The sequence below is a fragment of the Mercurialis annua genome, linkage group LG5, assembly GCF_937616625.2.
Source record: "Mercurialis annua linkage group LG5, ddMerAnnu1.2, whole genome shotgun sequence".
Classification (NCBI taxonomy): Eukaryota; Viridiplantae; Streptophyta; class Magnoliopsida; order Malpighiales; family Euphorbiaceae; genus Mercurialis; species Mercurialis annua.
In genome coordinates, this window is record NC_065574.1 from 45361184 (window position 1) to 45384285 (window position 23102).

Here is a 23102-nt window from a genome sequence, read left to right on the forward strand (position 1 = left end):
TTACATTTTTTGTGTTCTCAGATGTGCAGTATATTTGGGCATCTCTTAATTATATTATCACCTATTGTAAAGGAGCATCATACTCGAAGCAAAGGACTATCAGTTCTTCTCTTGATCCGTTCTGGACATATCGCAAGAACGAGGGGTTCCTATGAAATTCAACAGATGGGAGTATGACATACTGAAAAGATCAAAGACTAAATTCTATGATGGTTTCTTGTCTGCTTAGCTAGTTCTAAACTGTCTACATCTCACAACATTATCCTAAATATGAGTCTTATATTTCGATTCCGTTTCTAGAAATACTTTGGAAATTCCAAAGTGTTCTAACTGATCTTCCTTTTCCCAACTTCAGTTCTGGCATAACTTCTAACCAACCAATGGCATAAATAATGCTTAATTCCTATCATAAAGTCCAACCAACCTAGACCCGGCACCCACAGTTTCAGATATGAGAATAAATAATACCAACTTCAGATGTCTGTCAAGGTTGGTGATCTTACTTGCCATTATTTAAAAAAAAAAGTAAGCTTACCACATTTGATTCTGAAATTATGGATAAGTAGCTTACCTGTTTATATTCCGATAGGCCGATTCCATCTAACTGCTTGATAAATATATCACAAAATAACAAATAATTGTCATCATATACGATCACTCCAATCCTTAAAAGCTTTTCACATGTCTTATTTCCAACGGATTCAATCAGCTCAAAACTAAAGTCTAGAGCCTGGACTGAAGTAAAACAAACCATAACCTACATTAAGAAACAACGAAATACTAAAACAGAAAACGAGATCAGTAAGTATTTAGCGAAACAAAAACGAAACTCCAAAATGTAGTACTCGCTAAGTTCCGCGCCATATATAGATCATAACTAAGCTAAAGCCTCAACGTTTTTCTCTACACCTTGCAAAACGTAATTATAAACATTCAAACACGGGCAGATTAACAGAACATATCAACAATAAAAAAGATTACATATTTTTATTTAAATACTTCTAATCTAACATAATTAACTCAATTTCTTCCCAAATTTGAGCTTCCTTTCTCTATACAATTCAACCCATAAATTAACAATCCACAAAATACTAACAGAAATAGCCATGATCACAACAATCATCCAAGAAACCCAAACCCATTTAGGAATAACACTATCAGCACCGCCACTAATATAAAATCTCCCCATTTCATAAACAAACCAAGGACCCAAAAACCCTCTCACAACCGAATAAAAAGCATAAAAAGGCGGCGACAGTAAATGATAAACCTTCGCCGCGAATTTCACATCACCTCGTCTCGCACGCGCCAAAGTCCACGCGTTCTGGCAGAAGCTAGTAATCTCGGCAAGAACGAGCAAAGAGAGTATAGCAAACGCGCCGTGAGAGACAAAGTAACGGCACGTGATGAAAACAAACAGCGTCCCTAAATGGTGACCGATGAAGAGAACGTCGCTAGGGAAAAAGATGAGGTAGTGAATGAGATCCATTAGAAAATACGCAATGCTGAAATCGAGGACGGAGTTTTGCGCGGGAGTATTTGGCGACGAGAAGGAGGTGTGGGTTCTGTTAACGTCGTTAAAGACGGCGTAGTAGGAGGCGAAAATTGCAGCGGGTGTACCGTGGAAGAGGGAAATTAAGCAGCTGGAAGCTTCGAGACGGTGAATCGCTGGCCAGTTGCGGAAGACGATGAATTGGGCAATTAAGTAAATTGAAAGGAAGAAGGTGAAGAAGAGTGGGAGAAGTGGAAGAGATTGAATTAGGGTTTCCATTTTTGAAAACCCTGAAATTAATGGGAAGTTAGGGTTCATAGATTTGATTTATAGCGAGGAAAGGGAATAGTGGGTGGAGGATTGGATTGACGTGATTAATTTTGAATCAGTCTCTTAAAGAAACAAAAATATATTTATTTATTTTTTGTTTGTATGGTGGTGTAAATTGAAATGTGTTTTTGTACTTCCCTAGGAACTGTGAATATGACTTGTGAGAGATACACTGACACTGCATTGCCTATCTTCACTGAGCTGACAGTTCTTTTAAACGCACTTTAAAATTGTTTTTGATGGATTAATTAGTTAGTTAAGTTAGTTAATCTTATTTTACTTTTTGTAAAATGATTGAAATTATATAAAGAAAACAGAACCGTGCAACAGTAGAGAATATTTCACAATATAATATAAAGATTAGCATTTCGTATACTTCTAATTAAATACATTTTATATGGACATTATATACAAATTACAGAATAGGCTGTTTCAGACACCTTATCGGTACTCGGCCATTTCATTGTTGAAAGTTGAAACAGTCTTAACACTTGTTTCTAGTCTCTGATACAACAAGCCAACCCTTCAAATCCTTTACAGTACTTTGTTTTCATGGATTTTAAAAGCTGTCGAGGCCACCATGAATTTATCAAATCATCAGAAAGCTAACTCGGTCTCATCATCAACTTACCGAGTAGCGCATTATGCTCTAATCATCCCGGGCCATTTTCGAATACTTATTCCCCCATCCAATACTGTATATTGCGTCGCGCTGGTACGGCATGTTCTGTTTGTTTTTTTTTTGTCTGGAAACCAGATTCATATGCTTTAAAACCTTGATCCACTGGCATACATGAGTAATAAACACATGGAACATAACTCAATCTATCTCTCCCTCTTCTATGTCATTTACAGGCTTTGAAAGGTTTAGTGGTTCCCCTTCTTCCTCTTCTTCATCTTGTTTCATGAACAAACCGAACTGTTCTAATGCATTACTTCCCCCAAATTTAAAGCTTCCCAAGCCATCTTGGGAGTGCTCTGGGCTCGTCTCATCTACCGAACTTGGTAAATGCTCTGCAGGTGCACCCCTAAGCATTTCTAAGTCTTCCAGTAACCGAGAGTTCTCATTAATTTCAACTGTTTTTTCCATCTGCAAGACATCCCCACAATAATAATGAAGAGAGTAAACATCAAATCCACATCAAGCAATGAGGAACACGGATATGCATTTCAGTAATGTGAACTCTATCTACCTTCAACAATGCCTGGCGTGCTGCTTCTCTCTCGAGTTCTCTCTGTCGTCTAGCCTCAGCTGCAGCTGCTGCTGCAGCTGCTGCCTCAGCCCGCCTTTGGGCATCTTCAGCAGCTTTAGCTTCTGCTTGCAGCCTTGCTTTTTCTGGTAAATGAATTAAATGAAAAAATTCAGCAAGCTTGACAATATCAAGAATCAAACATTAACATCGCAAAATGCCAGACTTAAACATTCATTTAACAAAAAAAAGAGAGAATTAATAAATATAACTAGAACCAGAACCTTTCTTTTTGTGAAGCTCAAGTTCCTCCATCTCTTGCCTCAATTTGTCAGGATCCGCTTTATCGACCTAACCATACCAAGAAATTTACAACCCTCGTACAAAAGCATTTAGAAAAAAGATTCAACTTTCCAGGAATAAAAAATTTCTATCACACCTGTGAAAGTGTCTTCTCGCGAGCTTTTATTATAGTCTCAAAAAACCGATTCTTTATCATTGCAGCCCTGAGCTTCCCAGGAGAGACCTGAATTTCACTTGTACTGTCTCCACCTATGATGTTGAGCAGAAAGATCTGTAAGAAACTTATCTGACTATTATCAGAAAAGTAAGTTCTTTCATGCAGTCATGCTTACCATCCTGATGGCAATCTGATTCATCAGAACTTGGCTTTTGCTGGGAAGTCTGCTCAAGCTGATCCAACCCGCTCACAGATTCTGGACAAATCTCTGGAATAACAGATATCACATTTTTATAATAAACCAAAAAAGGTGCAAGAAGACATAATATGCTGTAGCTAAGGATGCACATGCTTGCTGGTCCTTGATGAACTTTTAACTAACATTACTTGACAACTGATTCTAATTTCCACCATCAAGTATCACTATTATCTTCAAGTCCGCAATAATGCCCAACACTGAGCATTTCAACCTTCTCACATTATTCAGGTTTGCTCTAATCTTACTAATAATTTCATATGATAGCTTCCAATAATAGAAACACAAATGGTCTCTTCAAAATTTTATACCTTCGTAGAAATTTCCAGAGTATCTTTCAAAAGTAAACTGAAGTTTTTTGGCCTGCTGATGCATATATAATAGGGACCGTGAAGCTAGATATAAAATCCATTCATATTTTCTATTCATGGCTATTCATAATAAGAAAAACACAAAGGACAGAAGAAGTGCTTCTGGGTTCCAACCCACTGTACCAAAATTAAATTCTTTTATCTGGTATCATGAAGCATTCAACAAAAGGAAAACATCTAAAATGAAATAACTACTACTGAATCTATAAAGCAGATGTAGCCTGGATGGAAAATATCAGAAATACTAACTAGGTTGGATGTAAGCAAATTAAAAAAAAGAAGCAACATAACATTATTTTTTTATATTTAAAAAGTCAAATTTCCATTACAAAGAAGAAAAAAGGAAAACAGAAAGAAAACCCACCATTTCTCTCCAAATGATCACCAGCACTTGATTTCTCATGTAAATCAGGTGCACAGACAAGATTTTCAGTAACCTGTTTGCGAATTGTGACATTCCATGTGAGGATCTTAAGCAGAAAATAAAGAAAAGATCCAGCAAGTAATACAAAGAAATAAATCCATATTAAGACAATCCCAACTAGCAAGTACCTCCATAGCAGTAATTGGACTTGAAGCTCTTGCATCATCAGAATCACCATCAGAATCAGACCCTAAAACGGCAGCAAGAGAAGAGGAGAAGAAATTCAGGATTTTTAATAAAAAGATAAAAGATTGTGATTATTGTGATTATAATTCAAACACAGAGATCTGATATAAGCAATCAGCATGTTATATATTATCATGTATAGACATGGGAGCAGATGATAGTCAAACACATGTAGTACCAAATTTATAGTAAAAGTTGCTATTAAAATAACTATAAGCTTGGTCTCAGGAAGAAAATAATATAAAATTGTCACTCCAAATCTCGAGATTATCATATTCTTATATTAAGTTGCTGTACAGCATACATAGTACAGAAGATCCTAACTTGGACAGGAGATTCACCTTCCCTAACACTATGTTTTCTCCAAGTGATGTAAACAACACATTTTTATGTCCACTAAAAATTTGAAGAAAGAAATAACCTATTCTTTTATTATGTTGCTGTACAGCATAGTACAGAAAATCCTAACTTGGACACCCTAACACTATGTTTTCTCCAAGTGATGTAAATAACACATTTTTATGTCCACTAAAAATTTGAAGAAAGAAATAACCCGAATGTGCAGAAATATAAAATCCCTAATTAAGAAACCTACAAAGTAATTCACAGCCAATACGGTGGCTCCACCGAGATTTCTTAGAAAATTTAGATTGCCACTATAACACACGAGAGATAATATTTAACTCTAGTGAGAAATCGCAAACAAGATGTTCCCAGCAGTAAGCACTTAACAACAGGGATTTATAAGACTCGATAAACACATTTCTGAATCGGAAAAAAAAATGAAATTCACCAACTGGCATAAAATACTACAGGATAAATGTGATTTACCATCAGAGATGCCTAAACTGATGCATTTACTATTCTTGTGGCCCGCATCCTTCTCTATCTCCACAGGAGGATAGCTTGAGACAGGGGGCTCATTGCCACCAATGTCAACATCCTCATCGGCAGCATCATTCCCTAAAAACCATACACGTTTCAGATACCGATTAGATATTAGTCATCATAAAACGCAAAGTTCAAATCCAACACAAGGATCTAAGCACATCAGACAACCACCTTTTTGCTCTTGCATGGTTGAATTGCTTATCCCAGATTCATTCATCAGCTGTAACATAGGATAGAAGCCATATATCTTGTCATACAGGTGCTGAAGAAGAGAAATGAAATAGGACATGGACATCTACTTAGCCACAAAAAAAAAAGATACAGTACCTCCATCTCAGAAGGTTCTGCCCTAGCCTGGTTTTTTTGTTTCTCGAGCACATAGTCATCTAGAAGCTTCCGCAATGTGAACAAAGTGTCATCACTGAGATCATCAATATCTATCTCAATTTCATCCTCTCCAGTGTCCCCTCCATTTGAACTATTGTCTTTCAAAAAATCAATAATATGTACAGGCAAATCTCCCAACAAAGACTCCAATTCTGAGCCTAGAGCCTGTTTCTCGGTATCTGTCATTACCCGTTTAACAGGCTCAGCCACAGCTTCATGTTGATACGAGGACAATTTTCTCTTTTTAATAGGAGATGTTTCAGGAATTTGCAAGTCTTCAGAAGGACCTGGCCTTGCAGCTAAAGTTTGAGTTTCAGCCTTCGGTAGTTTCTTCTCAATATTTTTCCATCTCACTTCAAAAAATTTACTAAGCGTAGCAGCCATTACATGTGCATCATGCCCCTTTGGATTGTATTCCATGGAATTTTTAAAAGTAAGCCTCACATCAGCAGCAAATTCCAAGGGGCTTGAGTATGAACCAGAACTTAGCTTTGTCTTTATTGTTCCCAAATCCATTGGCTTCTTAATGATAGTATAATAATCTGGAATATTCCACTTCACTACATCAACTGGCTCATTGAAGACCCAGGAGTATTGATGGCTCATCAGCCTACCTATCAATATCTCACACTGCTTCATCGCCATCGCATTTGTCGTAGTGGTGGGTGCTGACGCCTGCCTTGCAGCAGGCTTGAACCTTCCAGAACTACTCCTAGAAGGAATTGTTTTCTTCCCTGTCGCAGAGGTCATCACAGATGATTTCTTAAAATTCGTAGCACGGGGCCCATTTGTCCCATTGCTACAGCTAAGAATATCGCTAGAAGATGACAATGTACCGGCATTAGTTCTAGGAACATCGACTTTCTTCTGGAGTACCCTAATATGCTCAAGTTCAAGTCTCAATCTACGTATTAACTCCTTTCTCTCACGACGAGATATCCGAGATAACGAAAGAACTTGTAAAGGTACACCAAGCGAATCCATTTTATTCGAACTTAAATTAATACATTTCCTCGTCAGGGCACTTGAGCCCTCGGAAGCTATATTCTCCGTGTCAATCCTTCCTGAACTACCAGAACCCTCTAATTCACCCGTTGTCTCAATTGCATTTCCGTAAAACCCGCCAAAAACTTTACCATTTTTTGCCATTGTCATCGTAGTTCTTCTTTTAGTTTGATCAATCCGCTAGGATATATCAGTTGGGTTACTAATATCCAACTCTGCATAAACAAAATCATTGGAATAATATTACCCCTCATATCTTTGAGCTCCAACTTTACACACTAGACAGACTTATTTTCCTTAACCTTTTATTTATCCGTCCAACCCTATTTAATTAACTAATCGCTTATTTGCATAAATTTTTATCTAAACCTTGATATATTAGTCGAATTTTCACACCAAATTTTAGTTCAATAATTTAGTATAATTTTCAGAATAATTAAAATATATTTCACACTAAGAAAAAGACTCGTATATTACAAATTATCAAGAATAACAACATTTTAAAGGTTTTAAAACCCTAAACCTAAATCATGAAACTAAAACGCCAAAACTACATAAGTGAATTTACCAGTTGATAATTTCCTCGATTGCTCAGTGAAAATCTCCGGTAGTAAGCCGCCGTTAACTCAAATAACGATATTCAAATAACACAAATCAAAAATTTCAAAAGAACGATAAATAATAAAAACAACTCCGCCAAATGAAATTGAAAACCCTAGATCGCTAATGATGGCTGCCAAATCGAGCTTCAAATTAACTTCAAAGCAGAGTAACAAACAGTAGGCTAGATCACTACCAGAAGAAAATAACTCTCTTCAAAAAAAAAGTTGTAAGAATTTTCTAGAGAGAGAAAGTAGTGTAATTTTAGAGAGAGAAAGTGAAATACTTGAAGTTTGCTTAATTGTCAGTATGTGTACATTTTTATGGGGAACGGTGGGCTAGTAGCTACTCGCTAGTCGCTTCTTAGATCAACTGTTGGCGAAATTGAGGCCGTTGGTTTTATTAATTGTGGCCGTTGGATCTAACAGCGGTTAAATAGCTGTTTGGGTTTTGATTCAGTACGGTTGTTCCTTGTGTTTAAGGTGGACATGTATGGGTTGTGGTCGTTAAATAGTTGGAATTAGTAAATCACAGATTTAATCAGCTAATTTGATTGGATAAGGATGAAAAGTAAATGTAAGTTGGTTTTGTAAGTTGACTTATCCATGGAACTTGCCAGAGGATATAGCCATTGTTGTAGAGATTGCGGCTGGCCAGGCCAATAGCCGACTCACTAATCGAGCCGCGTAAATTACTGCGCGTAAAAGTAAAGTTAAACTATTACTCCCTCCAAAACATAAAAATAAATAAATTTATTTTACAATATTAAAACTTAATAACAAGTGACAAAAACAATTATTGGAAGAAGGCTAAAAAATGACTCTAATATTATCGTCCAGTCTCTTGTAGCTCTTTTTTATTTTCTCAAGTTCAATTATGATCCTGATGTTACAAAAACCGAGAATGTGAACCCCTCTCTTAAACGATGTTCCTAAAATGTTAACGCTGCTTATGTGGCACGGAACTAGACGTTGGCAGGCTAATGTATCCATGTCATTACAAAAAGATGTGACTTATCATCCCCTCAATTACTTCTTCCTTGGCTATTCAACTACAAAAAATTAACTCTCTAACCTAACTTATGCAAAATGTTCTCTTTCTTTCTATTTTAGTATTAATCTCAAACCCTAACATTGGTAGTAGTAATTAGTTTTGGATAGATAGAGACACAAGAAAAGGAGAAGAAAGAAAGCACAAGGGTGACTGCAGCAAAAGAAAAAACGTTTGAAAAGGTAAGATTTGTTTGTACTTTGTTATGTGGTAGTCATTGGTATAATATCGACAAAAATGGGTACCCATGTGATTCCCCATTGTTTAAAAAAAATTCAGATAACAGTTCTAGGGTAACAGGATGTTCTAATTGTTTACTATTCTTGTTTAAATGACTAAATCATGTATAGGTTTTCTTTAAATGCATTACTACTTGTTCAAACAACTTATATAATGTTTGATTTATTGGTTATGAGCTCTGTCGTGTTAATTAGACACATTACATGTTTGCTTGCAATATTCCAGATACATTGCCTGATTCAATTGATGTGAATTGTCATTTTGGAGGACAATGGTCGTTTAACAAACACTTAGAATATGTGAATGGTGATGTAGAAACAGTTTGTGGAATTGATCCTGAGTTATTGTGTTACCATCATATACGTGAAAGGTATGAGAATAGACTTGGTTTTAAAAATATTAGGTCTATATACTTTTTGAAGCCATGAGAGGGTTTAAATAACAGATTATTTTTTGTTGAGAATGTTTTTAGAAACATGTTTTAGGATTACTTTTACTATTATGATACACACATTTTGATTATATGCTTTTTCATACCTCTGATGTGTTTTTAACTTTATTTTTTCACGTTTTTTTATAAATCCTGAACCGCCAAAAAGCTGCCCTAGACTACGAATAGGTGGCGTCGTCGCCATAAAGATGTGTCGGTGCCGCCAGTCCATCTGGTGTCGGTGTTCTTTTTTTCCGGAACTCCTATATTCGTTTCTATTCAATCCTAATTTATTATTGTGTTCCTGAGCTCGTTTGAATTCAGAATGAGGCCCCATTTGAGCCCACAAACTTATAATAGTTGTAGGATTTTATTTCAGTAACTTCTCGGACTCGTCCCAGTCAGCATAAGCCCACATCACTACGGGCTTCAAACCTTAAGCCCGCCAGATAAAAAACTTCCAGACCTGATTCCGAGTTCGTTTGAACTCGGAATTGACCTCGATTTAGACCAGCAGACTCATATCAACTAGATGAAAAACTTCCATGCTCTTTCATGATCCCGAATTCGACCGCATAGACAGATATACGACAGACTACTGCTAGACACTCTAGACTTATGGTTTAAAAGCACTAATTACCTTGTATGTATATCATCAGCAAATTGACATATTTAAATTGTTTATCGCTTTCCAAGAATGTCCATATCCACCATTTAATAGGTTTAATCATATAATCACATTAATTAGCTTTAAATCTAACAAATCGCCTGGATTTCTTAGGATTGCAATGAAAACATAATTAGAGGTTGTATAGGCTTTCAAGACGGTAATGACTAAAATCAATCTCACATATACATTCGATTTAGGTGCATGTAAATGAAATAAAATCCACCTCTGTCTTTTATTTGATAGAATCCCTAGGATTATATGTTTTTTTATGAGTAAATGTTACGTGCTCACATGTCAGTCCAGATCGAGTCAAATGCGTGCAATGTATGCTTTCCAGTTTTTCCCATTTCTTGTTTTCCAGACTTGTTTATTTTCTAACACTTCACCTTATGTACTGCTTTGTACGTTGAGATGAGATATTCCGGATATGTCTTATAAATCGATCTAATCAATAAGCCAAGTACAAGATTTTTAGTTGTGTCCACGAACCCGATCTTTTGGACCAAGGCACGATGATCTCACCCATAAGCGTGTGAGGCTGTCTAATCGGTATAAAAGGCATTTCCTAACTGAGTTAGGTGTTGACTCCATTATTTTCAAAATTCACTAGATCCGAGGTTAGCCATCAACCTGGGCGATTCCAATGAAGCCCGTTCCACTCACGATTATCATTGGATGTTTCAATTCCTTATCGATTTTCATGTTGTCCGAAAAAGAGGTGTTTACAATTAGGGTTGTGCATCGATCGGTTTGTTTTCAAACTGATTGGTTTTTTAAATTGTGGAAACCAAACTGAACCGCATGGGATGAGAAAATCGATTCGGTTCTGTTGGCTATAGGCCCTTATTTTTTATCCCTTGTTTTGATGATAACTAAAGCCCACTAATGTGTTGATTGAATTATTGCAAGGCCTAATTTTTAGAAGCATCTTGATCTTTCCTCTAGCAACAATGATGGAGGGTATTTTCGGAATCAGCTTGAAAAATATCAGCCCAACACTATCAGGTTGTCAGTGTACCTTGTACTGCAATCAGGCTGCCAGCACTACCAAACAAACCTGAGCTCAACCTGATTGGCCAGATCAGCCTAGAATAGGCTCCTCCTCTTGTCACCATGTACACCTTGCATAGAGGATAAGAATTGAAGGAATGTCCTGATGTGACTCAGCCCTACTCTCTAGAAGATTCTTGGAGTCTATAAAAGGCATTCTTCTCCATTTGCAAAGGTGTGGGAAATCAAGTGAAAAAGATCAAGTTTCCACATTCTCAAGAGCTTTCAAACCTTGGTGATTTATCTCAAGAAAACTAGGAATAGTTTGAGTGAGAGTTCATACCATCTTTCTGTAATCATCTTGTGAGGAATAGAATAGGTTCTGGGTAGAATCAGATTTATTCTTCAAAGGGTATTAGTTTGCTGAAGCTATCAAATCAGCTTGTAAGTTACAGACTAGCTTCTGGGTAGAACTAGGGTTGTATTCTTATTGGCTTTATCTCTAGCCCGTAATAGAGATCTAAGAGTGGAATACTTAAGGATGGGGATCCTTAAGGAGTGGATGTAGGCAGGGTTGCCGAACCACTATAAAAATCTGGTGTTCAGTTTTATGCTTTAGTTTCTGCTTTATTTTAGCTTCATCTAAAACTGTTTTTGAAAGAAAGCTTTTCTTTAAAACTAAACTTAACTTTCCATTATCTCTGTTTTTATACTCTGTTAAAAAGATTTTCATAAGTCTATATCACGCAGCTCTCAAACTGATCCATATTTGATTAGCTTGTGAAAACTTTACATTCATCAGGGCGAAGCTATTCCATTAGCTTTACATATTTAAGCAAAAGTTTTTAAGTCTCAATTCACCCCCCCCCCCCTCTTGAGCTACTGCTGGACCCAACAATTGGTATCAAAGCAGGTTATATTCGCTCAAGCTAATATTCCAGCTTGCCAAAGTGATCCTAATGGCTACTAGCTCAACAGGCGTTTCTAGTGCTTCTGGGGTACCAGAAGGGAGTTCAGTTTCTAGACCTCCACTCTTTAATGGATCTAACTATGATTGGTGGAAAAATAGAATGAAAAATTTTGTGCAGGCCTATGACATTGAATGCTGGAGAATCATTTTGAAAGGAATCACACCTCCATCACTTACTGAATTAAATGGAATTAGAAGAGAAAAGACTGAAGAAGAGTACACCGATGAAGATTGGAAAGCTGTTCAGCTCAATGCCAAAGCTATCAACATGATTCATTGTGCACTAGATGCCACCGAATATAATCGAATTCGAGGATGCTCAACAGCAAAAGAAGCATGGGAAAAACTTCAAACCACGTTTGAAGGAACAGATCAGGTTAAAGAATCCAAAATCAACATGCTAAAGAGACAGTATGAGCTGTTCCAGATGCAACCTAATGAATCTATTCAGGAGCTAAGCACTCGCCTTTCAAATATTATAAATGGAATGAAGAGTCTCGGGGAAAACATAAGAGAAGAAGAACTTGTGAAAAAGGTTCTAAGATCTCTTACCGATAAATGGGACAGCAAGGTAGATGCCATCTTTGAAGCAAGAAATCTAAAAGATTACTCCCTGGACGAGCTAATGGGTTCACTGTTCACTCACGAGCTAATTAAGAAAGGGAAAGAGTCGGTCTTCGATAAAAAGAAGAAAACTGATCTAGCTCTAAAAACTGTCAATCAAGAGAGTGATTCAGATAACTCAGAAGAAGAAATAGCTCTCATGACTCGAAAGTTTCAGAAGATGTACAAGAAAGGTGGAAGAAGATACATGAATGACTTAAAGAAATCATACAATCCCAGACCTGAAGCTAAGAAGGAAACACTGGAAGCTAACTGCTTTGAATGTAACAGCTCGGATCATTTCAAAGCTAACTGCCCAAAGCTAAAGAAAAGATATCGGAAAGAAAGATTTGATAGAGCTATGAAAGCCACATGGAGTGACAGTGAAGCATCCAGCTCAGAAGAAGAAACACCAGGAAATGCCATTGTTTGCTTAATGGCCAAAATAGGAGAAGAATGTGATCCCCAAGACAATGCTGAAGGATCTCAACCTAATCAATGTTCAGAAGCTGACAGTTCAGAAACTGATCGTGAGGTAAAAACTCTTGACGTTAGCTCTCTTGATCTTCAAGATTTATACAATGCTCTTTTCAAAAAATACACCAAGGTTTCTTTAAAATATCTAAATCTAAAAGGAAAATACAAGATCGCAGAAGCTGATAATTTGACTAGCCAGCCTGACCATGCTAACGCTAATCAAACTAATCAGCTTAAGACTGATGTTGATCAGATCGAAACTAATCTCACTCAGCCTTCGTGCGATCTGATTGAAGAGCTTAGACACTCTAAATCCCAAATCAGATTTCTCCAAACTGAACTTGAAGTTTCAAACAATGTTAAGAAAATGTTTGCTAGACTCAATGAAAATTTGAAAATCAAAATCATTGGCTTAACTCGAGATCTTGAGACTTTCTCAAAAGGTAGATCCAATCTTGACATGCTACTTGGAACTACTGATATGCGCTTATCTAAAAGCAAAGCTGGCATTGGGTATGATCCTTTAAAAATTCAAGAACCCAAAGCTACTCAGTTTGTGAAAGCCATGGTTGGCCCATCTCGATCTAACTATCAAGCCCAACCTTTTGTCACTAAAGAATCTTGCTTTTAGTGTAACCGAAAAGGCCACTCGGATAAATTTTGCAATTTCAAAAAGAAAGCCACTCAAGGTAATCAGACTCGGAACAAATTATATGTCAAAGCTAACCCATCAGGACCCAATTTAGCTTGGGTACCTAAAACTAACTGATCTTTTCAGGTTTGCCTAAGGAGCAAAAAGGCACATGACAACTGGTACGTGGACAGTGCATGCTCTAGGCATATGACGGGTGACAAATCCAAGTTCACCCATCTCAAACTAAATGGAAGAGGATCAGTTAGCTTTGGAGACAACAGTCAAGCTAAAATTATCGGTTCAGGAACTATTGGGACTAATCATCCTATCGAAGATGTATCCCTGGTCAGTGGGTTACAATTCAACCTACTCAGTGTCAGCCAATTATGTGACAAAAACAGAAGAGTGATTTTTGAACCTAACAAATGCGAAGTTCAAGATTTGTCTAGAAACCAAACTCTAATCACAGGAGATAGAGTAGACAACATATATCTCATTGATCTAGAGAAACTTAATGAGTCTGATCTATGTCTCGCTACCATTGAAGAAAATTGTTGGCTATGGCACAGACGATTAGGCCATGCAAGTATGAAGCTAATCAGCAAATTATCCATCTATCAGCTTGTGGAAGGACTGCCCAGCCTAAAATTCAAAAAAGATTCCATTTGTGATGCATGTCAAAAGGGGAAGCAAACCAGATCATCCTTCAAATCTAAAGGACAGCTAAACTCTAGTAGACCTCTGGAGCTACTTCACCTTGACCTATTCGGTCCAATCACTCCAACTAGCTTGGGAGGTAAATCTTACGCCTTTGTGATTGTGGATGATTATTCAAGACTCACCTGGGTTCTTTTTCTTGCTCACAAAGATGAAGCCTTTGAGAAATTCTCAAATCTCTGCAAAAGAATTCAAAATCAACAAGGGCTAAAGATTTCCATCGTTCAAAGTGACCATGGAAGGGAATTTGAAAACAAGCTATTTGAGGAGTTTTGCAACGACAATGGAATCACTCACAACTTCTCAGCACCTAGAACTCCCCAGCAAAATGGAGTGATAGAGAGAAAGAACAGAACCCTTCAAGAAATGGCTCGAACCATGATCAATGAAGCCAAGCTACCCAAATACTTCTGGGCCGAAGCTATTAGCACAGCCTGTTACATTCAAAACAGAGTTTTGGTAAGGTCTATTCTGAAAAAGACTCCTTATGAGCTCTGGAAAGGTAAAACTCCAAACTTAAGCTATTTCAAAGTTTTTGGTTGTAAATGTTTTATTCACAATAACAACAAGAATCAGCTTGCTAAATTTGATGCCAAAGCTACTGAAGGTATCTTCTTAGGTTACTCAAATCATAGCAAAGCTTATAGAGTCTTCAACAAAACATCACTTGTTGTTGAAGAATCTATTCATGTTGTTTTTAGTGAAACTAATCCCTCTCTATCAAGGAGAGAATCTGTTGATGATGAAGAAACATGTTCAAACCAAGAAAAGACACCTCAAGCTAATGAAACAGCTCAATCTGGAGATACAACTACAGAACTATTCAATCAGGCTCAGCCTGATAATGATCAGCAAAAGGAGTCTCTGAACTGGGAAGATGATCAGCAAGCTAATGATCTCCAAACTTATAATGACGAACAGATCCACACTGATCTACCAACCGAATGGAGATACCACAAAGATCACTCTAAAGAAAATCTTCTTTCCAGTCCTTCAGACAGGCTAGTTACAAGGAGCAAACTGAGAAATATGATAGGAAACATAGCCTTCGTATCTAAGATCGAACCAAAGACAATTGAAGAAGCTGAAGCTGATGAAAACTGGCTAATAGCTATGCAGGAGGAGCTAAATCAATTCGAGAGAAACAAAGTCTAGCAATTAGTTCCTAAACCAAAGAATCAGTCTATCATTGGAACTAAGTGGGTGTTTAGGAACAAACTTGATGAAGATGGAAATGTGGTCAGAAACAAAGCAAGATTGGTAGCTAAAGGTTACAATCAGGCTGAAGGAATAGACTTTGATGAAACATTTGCCCCGGTTGCTAGACTTGAAGCTATTCGAATGTTATGTGCCTTTGCTTGCCACAAGAACTTCAAGCTTTTCCAGATGGATGTCAAAAGTGCCTTTCTCAATGGATATCTAGAAGAAGAAGTTTATGTCAATCAGCCCCCTGGTTTTGAAGACTCTGCTAAACCTGATTATGTCTACAAGCTAACCAAGGCTCTATATGGGCTAAAACAGGCTCCTAGAGCCTGGTACGATAGGCTGAGCAAATTTCTTCTTGAAAACGGATTTGTAAGAGGCAAAGTTGACACCACACTCTTCACCAAGAGAAGTCAGAAAGAAATCATCATTGTCCAAGTATATGTAGATGACATTGTGTTTGGAGCTACTCAAAGCAGCTTGTGCAATCAGTTTGCAGAGCTAATGAAGAATGAGTTTGAAATGAGTATGATGGGAGAACTCACTTTCTTTCTCGGTCTTCAAATTAAGTAAAGCCAAGATGGGATTTTTATCTGTCAAACTAAATATACAAGAGAACTCCTCAAAAAGTTCAAAATGACAGAAGCTAAGGAAAGCCGAACACCAATGAGCACAACCACCAAGCTAACTACAGATGAAAAAGGTAAAGAGGTAGACATTAAGCTCTACCGAGGTATGATTGGATCTCTTCTTTATCTTACATCTAGTAGACCTGATATTCACTTTAGCGTTTGTTTATGTGCTCGCTTTCAAGCTAACCCAAAAGAATCTCATCTTATTGCTGTCAAACGCATTCTTAGATATTTACTTGGGACTGATGAATTAGGCTTATGGTATTCAAGGGCTGCTTCATTTGATTTGGTTGGGTATAGTGATGCTGATTTTGCAGGTTGTCAAATTGATAGAAAAAGCACTTCAGGAGGATGTCAATTCCTAGGAAGCTCATTAGTCTCATGGCAAAGCAAAAAGCAAACTTCTGTTAGCTTATCCACTGCTGAAGCTGAATACATAGCTGTTGGAAGCTGTGTTGCCCAGATTATATGGATCAAGCAGCAGCTTGAGGACTATGAGCTAATTTATAAACTCGTCCCCATTCTATGTGACAACACAAGTGCCATCAACTTGTCAAAAAATCTTGTGCTACACTCAAGAACAAAGCACATTGAGATCAGACATCACTTCATTAGAGATCATGTTCAAGCTGGCGACATCAAGCTAATCTTTGTGCCTACTGAAAATCAGCTTGCAGACATCTTCACCAAGCCTCTCTCTGAAGATCAGTTTTGCAAGATAAGAGGAGAACTTGGACTAATGAAAATCAGTTCTTAAACAAGTTCTAACTCAATCACTTTGGCAAATACACATCTCTCTCTTCTCTCTTTTATTTTATTTTATTTTATTTTATTTTATTTTACTTTGTTTTACCTATTTCTGTCTTTAGCTTTTTATTTTCCCAGAAACAGGTACTAAATCAGCTCAGAGTCAAGGCTAATCAGGTAACCTCTCATCTGGGCCGAAGCAAAGCACTCAGAGGCCCAATTTTTTTTTTTAAAAATATCTCTTAAAAAGCCCATTCCCTTACCCATTAACCCCACTTACCCCACTTACCCTACCCACCTCATTATAACCTAATTTTCTAATCCACCTCATCCCACCGCCACACACATCATCTTCCCTTCAAACATCATCTTCTTCATCTCATCATGGGCAAAAGACCTGCTAAAATCGCCGAGGTCTCTGAAAACAGCCGAACCACGACAGAGCTACTCTTTGGCACCGACGAAACTAAACCCACATCAGCAGCCACTTCCAAAACCCCCAAAAGAACTCTCATCCCTCCAAAATCGATTGATTGGTCTTTCTATGGCAAGGAAAAATTCTCATTCAAGGAATGGTTTGAAGCTCAGAAATGGGAAAACTTCATTCAAATCAAATCAGAGATCTACGAAGATTTGGTTAATGAGTTTTATAACTCACTCAAACCGAAGGGGAAGGGCAAAAATGAGTTCACAGTCACACTGAAGAAGAAGGAGTATAATATCACGCTGACAACCTTGTCCAAAGCCTTCCGAATACCTAACCATGGAACTCTTGGTGCTAAGAAGCAGGAAGTCTGTCAACTCACTGCCTTCAACAAAAGCACTTTTAAAGCCTTGGCCACAAACCAAACCGAGGTAAAAGGTTCTGATCATATCAGCTCTGCTTCTCTCATTTCTAGGCTTAGGGTTGTTCACAAATTTCTCACTTGTTTTATTGCTCCCAAGTCTGACAGTCATGACTATGTCAGTAGCATTGAACTTTTCTTTATGTGGCATTTGATTAAGCTTAGACCTTATAACCTGTGCTATTTGATTATGTCTGTTATGCTTGGAGTAAAGAAGAACAAAAATTTACCCTATGGAATGCATCTCACCTTGTTGTTCAAACACCTAGGAGTAGATCTTTCTGCCTATAAGAGTAAGCTTATTGGTGAAACTGATGTTGTGTCAAAATCTTTCACTACTCGAACCAAGAAGAGAGGTATTGAATCCACCAGTATTCGGTCTGCTAAGAAAGTGAAAGTAGAGAAACAAGATGATAGTGAAAAGACTGAATCTGTGAATGAGGAGGAATCTGGATCTTCCAAAACTAATTCCCTTGAAAGTGTGAAAAATGTGTCTGAAGAAGCCTCAAGCCAGATTGATGACAGCTCCTCTGATGATGAGCCTCTGCTAATGAGGAAAGTTTCCATTCAGAAATTAGCTTCTGGGAAAAGCAAACAGAAGCTAAAGGCCCCTGCCAAGACTGAAGCTGATAGGATCATAGGTGGCCTACTGAAGACCTCACGGGACAAGGAATCTGAAGAATCAGTTGGAGAACAAAGTGCTGAGAAAGCAAATCAGACTGAGCCTCATTCTGATAACACAGTCAAGATTGCTGATCCAGAAGCTATCTCTGCAGATCCCAAAGAAGAAGCTCCTAGTGAATCTATCCCTCAGGCTAATTTTCCCTCTGAGCTAATGAGTAAATTTGCTGTCTTTGAGAATTTTTGCAGGAATACCTTTGATCAGAGCATGCTAGCTATGAAAGCAGAATTCTCCAAGCTAGTCAAATTAGCTCAACCTGAAGCTAATCCTGTTCCAGCTCCGGTCATCAGCCTCCCCAAAAAGAAAGAATCTGACTCTGACAGACTGTCAACCAAAACTGAACCAGCCTCCAGACCTCCCAAGCTGCCTATCAGACGGTCAACTCGATCAAGCTGCTCTTTCAAGACTGTTCCAATACAGAAGGGTCAGCCTGGGTCAAAGGACAAGCCTGAAGAACTGTGAAGCTAATTGAATTAGCCTGTTTTCTGAACCTGATTTACTTATGTTTTTTTTTTGTTTTGTCTTTTTTATTTCTGAACTTGGTTTATTTTTCCTTTTTGGATGACTGACAAAAAGGGGGAGTAGTAGCCCCTCTTTTCATGATATTTTGTTAGCTTGTTAAAGCTTTTATTGCCTTGTGCATTTATGATCATATTTCATGGCATGTCTTTTATGAAACTGTTTTATTTAGCTTCTTCATATATGCCATACATTCAGGGGGAGCATGCTAAATAACTCATACTACTCTTCTAGAAATATTCCTATCTTGCAAATGGAAAGGTTTTGTCATCATCAAAAAGGGGGAGATTGTTGGCTATAGGCCCTTATTTTTTATCCCTTGTTTTGATGATAACTAAAGCCCACTAATGTGTTGATTGAATTATTGCAAGGCCCAATTTCTAGAAGCATCTTGATCTTTCCTCTAGCAACAATGATGGAGGGTATTTTCGGAATCAGCTTGAAAAATATCAGCCCAGCACTATCAGGTTGTCAGTGTACCTTGTACTACAATCAGGCTGCCAGCACTACCAAACAAACCTGAGCTCAACCTGATTGGCCAGATCAGCCTAGAATAGGCTCCTCCTCTTGTCACCATGTACACCTTGCATAGAGGATAAGAATTGAAGGAATGTCCTGATGTGACTCAGCCCTACTCTCTAGAAGATTCTTGGAGTCTATAAAAGGCATTCTTCTCCATTTGCAAAGGTGTGGGAAATCAAGTGAAAAAGATCAAGTTTCCACATTCTCAAGAGCTTTCAAACCTTGGTGATTTATCTCAAGAAAACTAGGAATAGTTTGAGTGAGAGTTCATACCATCTTTCTGTAATCATCTTGTGAGGAATAGAATAGGTTCTGGGTAGAATCAGATTTATTCTTCAAAGGGTATTAGTTTGCTGAAGCTATCAAATCAGCTTGTAAGTTACAGACTAGCTTCTGGGTAGAACTAGGGTTGTATTCTTATTGGCTTTATCTCTAGCCCGTAATAGAGATCTAAGAGTGGAATACTTAAGGATGGGGATCCTTAAGGAGTGGATGTAGGCAGGGTTGCCGAACCACTATAAAAATCTGGTGTTCAGTTTTATGCTTTAGTTTCTGCTTTATTTTAGCTTCATCTAAAACTGTTTTTGAAAGAAAGCTTTTCTTTAAAACTAAACTTAACTTTCCATTATCTCTGTTTTTATACTCTGTTAAAAAGATTTTCATAAGTCTATATCACGCAGCTCTCAAACTGATCCATATTTGATTAGCTTGTGAAAACTTTACATTCATCAGGGCGAAGCTATTCCATTAGCTTTACATATTTAAGCAAAAGTTTTTAAGTCTCAATTCACCCCCCCCCCCTCTTGAGCTACTGCTGGACCCAACAGGTTCAATTGGTAACCGATATATATATATATATATGATATATAATATTCCCCCCGTCCCACTCTAATTGACAAAATTTAGAGTTTTAAGTGTCTCATTCTAACTGACAAAACTAACTTAACCATATTTTTTTACTCTTATTTTCATCTTTACTCTTATTTGAAATTAAAGTTTTTTATAGAAAAATTGTGAGTATTCAATGTGAAGTTGAGTTTCAATTAAAATTATTTTGGCTAATGTTCTCCTAGCATTTATTAATTCCACTATCAATGTTTACAAAACACTAATTCTCCTCATTTTTTATAAGTACAACATTTTTTATTAACATATCACAAAAATCTTGTCCTATTATGAATAGAAAAGAAGATGTCCAACACTCTAAGTGTCGTCCAGTGGATCATCAAAATTGAAACACTAACATTTCACAAAACCATTGTTAGATTTAAACCAGCCTCCAAAGGAAGAAGGATATGTATCTGATGCACAAGAACATGAGTAGTAAACTAGTCAAATGTTAATTTTCTTTTCAAGTTGGTTTAGGGCTGAAAATCTGTAAGTTTATTATAGATTTTGAGGAGTAGTCTTTAGTTTTTTGATCTTATTTATAAAAAGATGGCCATAACAAAACATTATGAATGTTAATACTTTTCTATTTAAAACTGATTTTAAATTTGCATGATATAACTAAATTTCATTGATGATTTTTTTATCATGAGAAATTGATATGAACAAAAGACACTCGTTTGATCAAATTTTAGATGTTAAAACACTATAGCTCAAGCATAAACTAAATAGAATCTATATACATAGTATAAAGGAGAAGCAATTTCACTGTACAATGAACAGTGAAATTGCTTCTCTTTTATACTACTCCCTTATGATTGTCTCTTGATATAATTGAAAAGTTTTCTCCTTGTTGAGCAAGTATTGGCCCCTAACTTCTGTAGAGGTCATCTAAAGGGTCAAACTAGGCCATGTCAACCATAGTTTTGGTGAGACGTGTCTTTCTCTATTTTTTGATGTGTTGGCTTATTTATGGCAAAGTTTTTTTGTACACTTTTCCTCCACTGCACATGTCCATAACACACTGTAAATTTAGTCCTTGGAAAAGGCAAATGTGAAACTAAACGTAGATATCTTCTCCTGAGTAGGTCAAATCTTCTTTTGAAAGTACTATGTTGCAAGTTCTCAGTTATCATTTATCACAAAAAAATTTCTAACTAAAAAGTTTGGCGCGTCATTGCCCAATCTATTTTTATGATTTCAGGGACTAACTATTGTGTATGCTTACAATCAGAGACAACAAGTTTTAATTTGATGTGAAGTTATACTCTCCATTAAGAATAAGGTGGATATCCATGAATCGACGATAGTTGCTGTATCCGGAGCCGAAGAGTGTTTCCCGACCTCTAAAGAAAAAAAAACTTAAATAACTTGTCTTCTTTTAGAACTATTTTAAAGGGTTTTTTTTATGAATTATATGTGAGGGTTTACATGAAAAATGTAAAATATTATCTATTTTTATGACTTGCTAATGCAACACAATACCAAAGCATTGAAAAAATATTTGAGTCCGAGTGCAAACTCAAAAGCTCACAAATATTAAGAAAAATATTTTTGTTTTTAATATTATAAACAAACAAACCAAGAAGTTAAAAAAAGGACAAACATAAATCCTTAGAATCTAATTCAGATCTCAACTTGTTTTTACTCATATGCAGAATTTTGTAATTAAACCTGCCAAAAATTTTCATCACCGCCTCCATGCATGATTGAAGTGTTAAACAGAATTTAGATTTTCAATAGGGTATTCGTAAAAAGCTTCTTCAACTGTGGTAACTAATTCGTCAATTGTTCTTGGACATTTTTTATGTTGAAGACTCTGAATAGCGTTGAAAAACCCGAGATCTAAGATATTTAAATCCGGATTTTGTGGAGATTGAAAACATAATTGAATATCAAATCCATTCTTACAAGTTTTTTCCACAAATTTGTTAGCATGGACACTTATGTGAGGCTTGGCATTATCTTGCTGAATATAAATTGTTTATGAGCAGGCAATACCTTAATAATCATATACTCTCAGATAACATTTTTATTAATGTTTTCTATATGCTTAGTTTTTAAGTTTCCTACAACTCTATTCTTTCTTCTCCTCTTTACATGTTCTTGATATATAAAAAGGATCATTCCAATTTTTTCAGTAAACAAATCTCCCGATGAAGTAACTCTTGGTCGAGCAACAACACCTAAAAATATTACTCTTGCTATGAACTTTTTACTTTTACAAGCGTGCGAAGGTCTATTTTCTTGTGGATGTAAATAATACTTCTCTGATATTTTTGTCATGTAAAACCACTTCTCGTCTATATGAACATAATTGTACATATTAATAAATGTTAGTCTTGAATGAACGGTACCTTGGTCAATCATCGATATGCAAAATTTAAGCATTTCTTTCTTATTTTCATTTGTCAAAGTTGGTTTTAATGTATTGGCGTGAGCTTTAATACAACCTTGTTTGACTCTTCTATGAACGGTGGACTTCGACAAATTCAAAGATGACACAAAAGAACGAATATTTGTACGGCAATGGAAAGGAACTTCAACAATCTTTTTAAAACATATTTGATGAGTTGCTTTACGCCGTGCTTCCACATATTGTATTGAAAAATCCACACTCCACCCATTCTTTAAGCATTTCTTCCCCTTATACCAAATTCGATACGCTGTTCCCAGGCTAACTCTAAACAT

The 23102-nt window shown here is 36.8% G+C and overlaps 3 protein-coding genes across 3 annotated transcripts; all 3 read right to left on the minus strand.

Annotated features, from left to right (window-relative positions):
• Positions 1-961: 961 nt before the first annotated feature.
• On the minus strand, positions 962-1975 carry LOC126680659 (TLC domain-containing protein At5g14285-like). The gene has a single exon (XM_050375816.1). It carries the CDS (start codon positions 1808-1810, stop codon positions 1016-1018), a length of 795 nt encoding a protein of 264 aa, XP_050231773.1. The 5' UTR covers positions 1811-1975; the 3' UTR covers positions 962-1015.
• A 169-nt stretch (positions 1976-2144) lies between these two features.
• LOC126680658 (transcription factor GTE8-like) lies at positions 2145-7899 on the minus strand. Its single transcript, XM_050375814.2, has 11 exons — positions 7561-7899; positions 5928-7207; positions 5772-5820; positions 5541-5672; positions 4652-4713; positions 4464-4536; positions 3648-3740; positions 3452-3564; positions 3297-3363; positions 3016-3158; positions 2145-2912 (listed from the first exon to the last, which is right to left on the minus strand). Exons 2-11 carry the CDS (start codon positions 7140-7142, stop codon positions 2643-2645), a joined length of 2217 nt encoding a protein of 738 aa, XP_050231771.1. The 5' UTR covers positions 7143-7207; positions 7561-7899; the 3' UTR covers positions 2145-2642.
• A 14229-nt stretch (positions 7900-22128) lies between these two features.
• On the minus strand, positions 22129-23102 carry LOC126681932 (uncharacterized). The gene is made up of 2 exons (XM_050377489.1): positions 22512-23102; positions 22129-22380 (listed from the first exon to the last, which is right to left on the minus strand). Exons 1-2 carry the CDS (start codon positions 23100-23102, stop codon positions 22129-22131), a joined length of 843 nt encoding a protein of 280 aa, XP_050233446.1.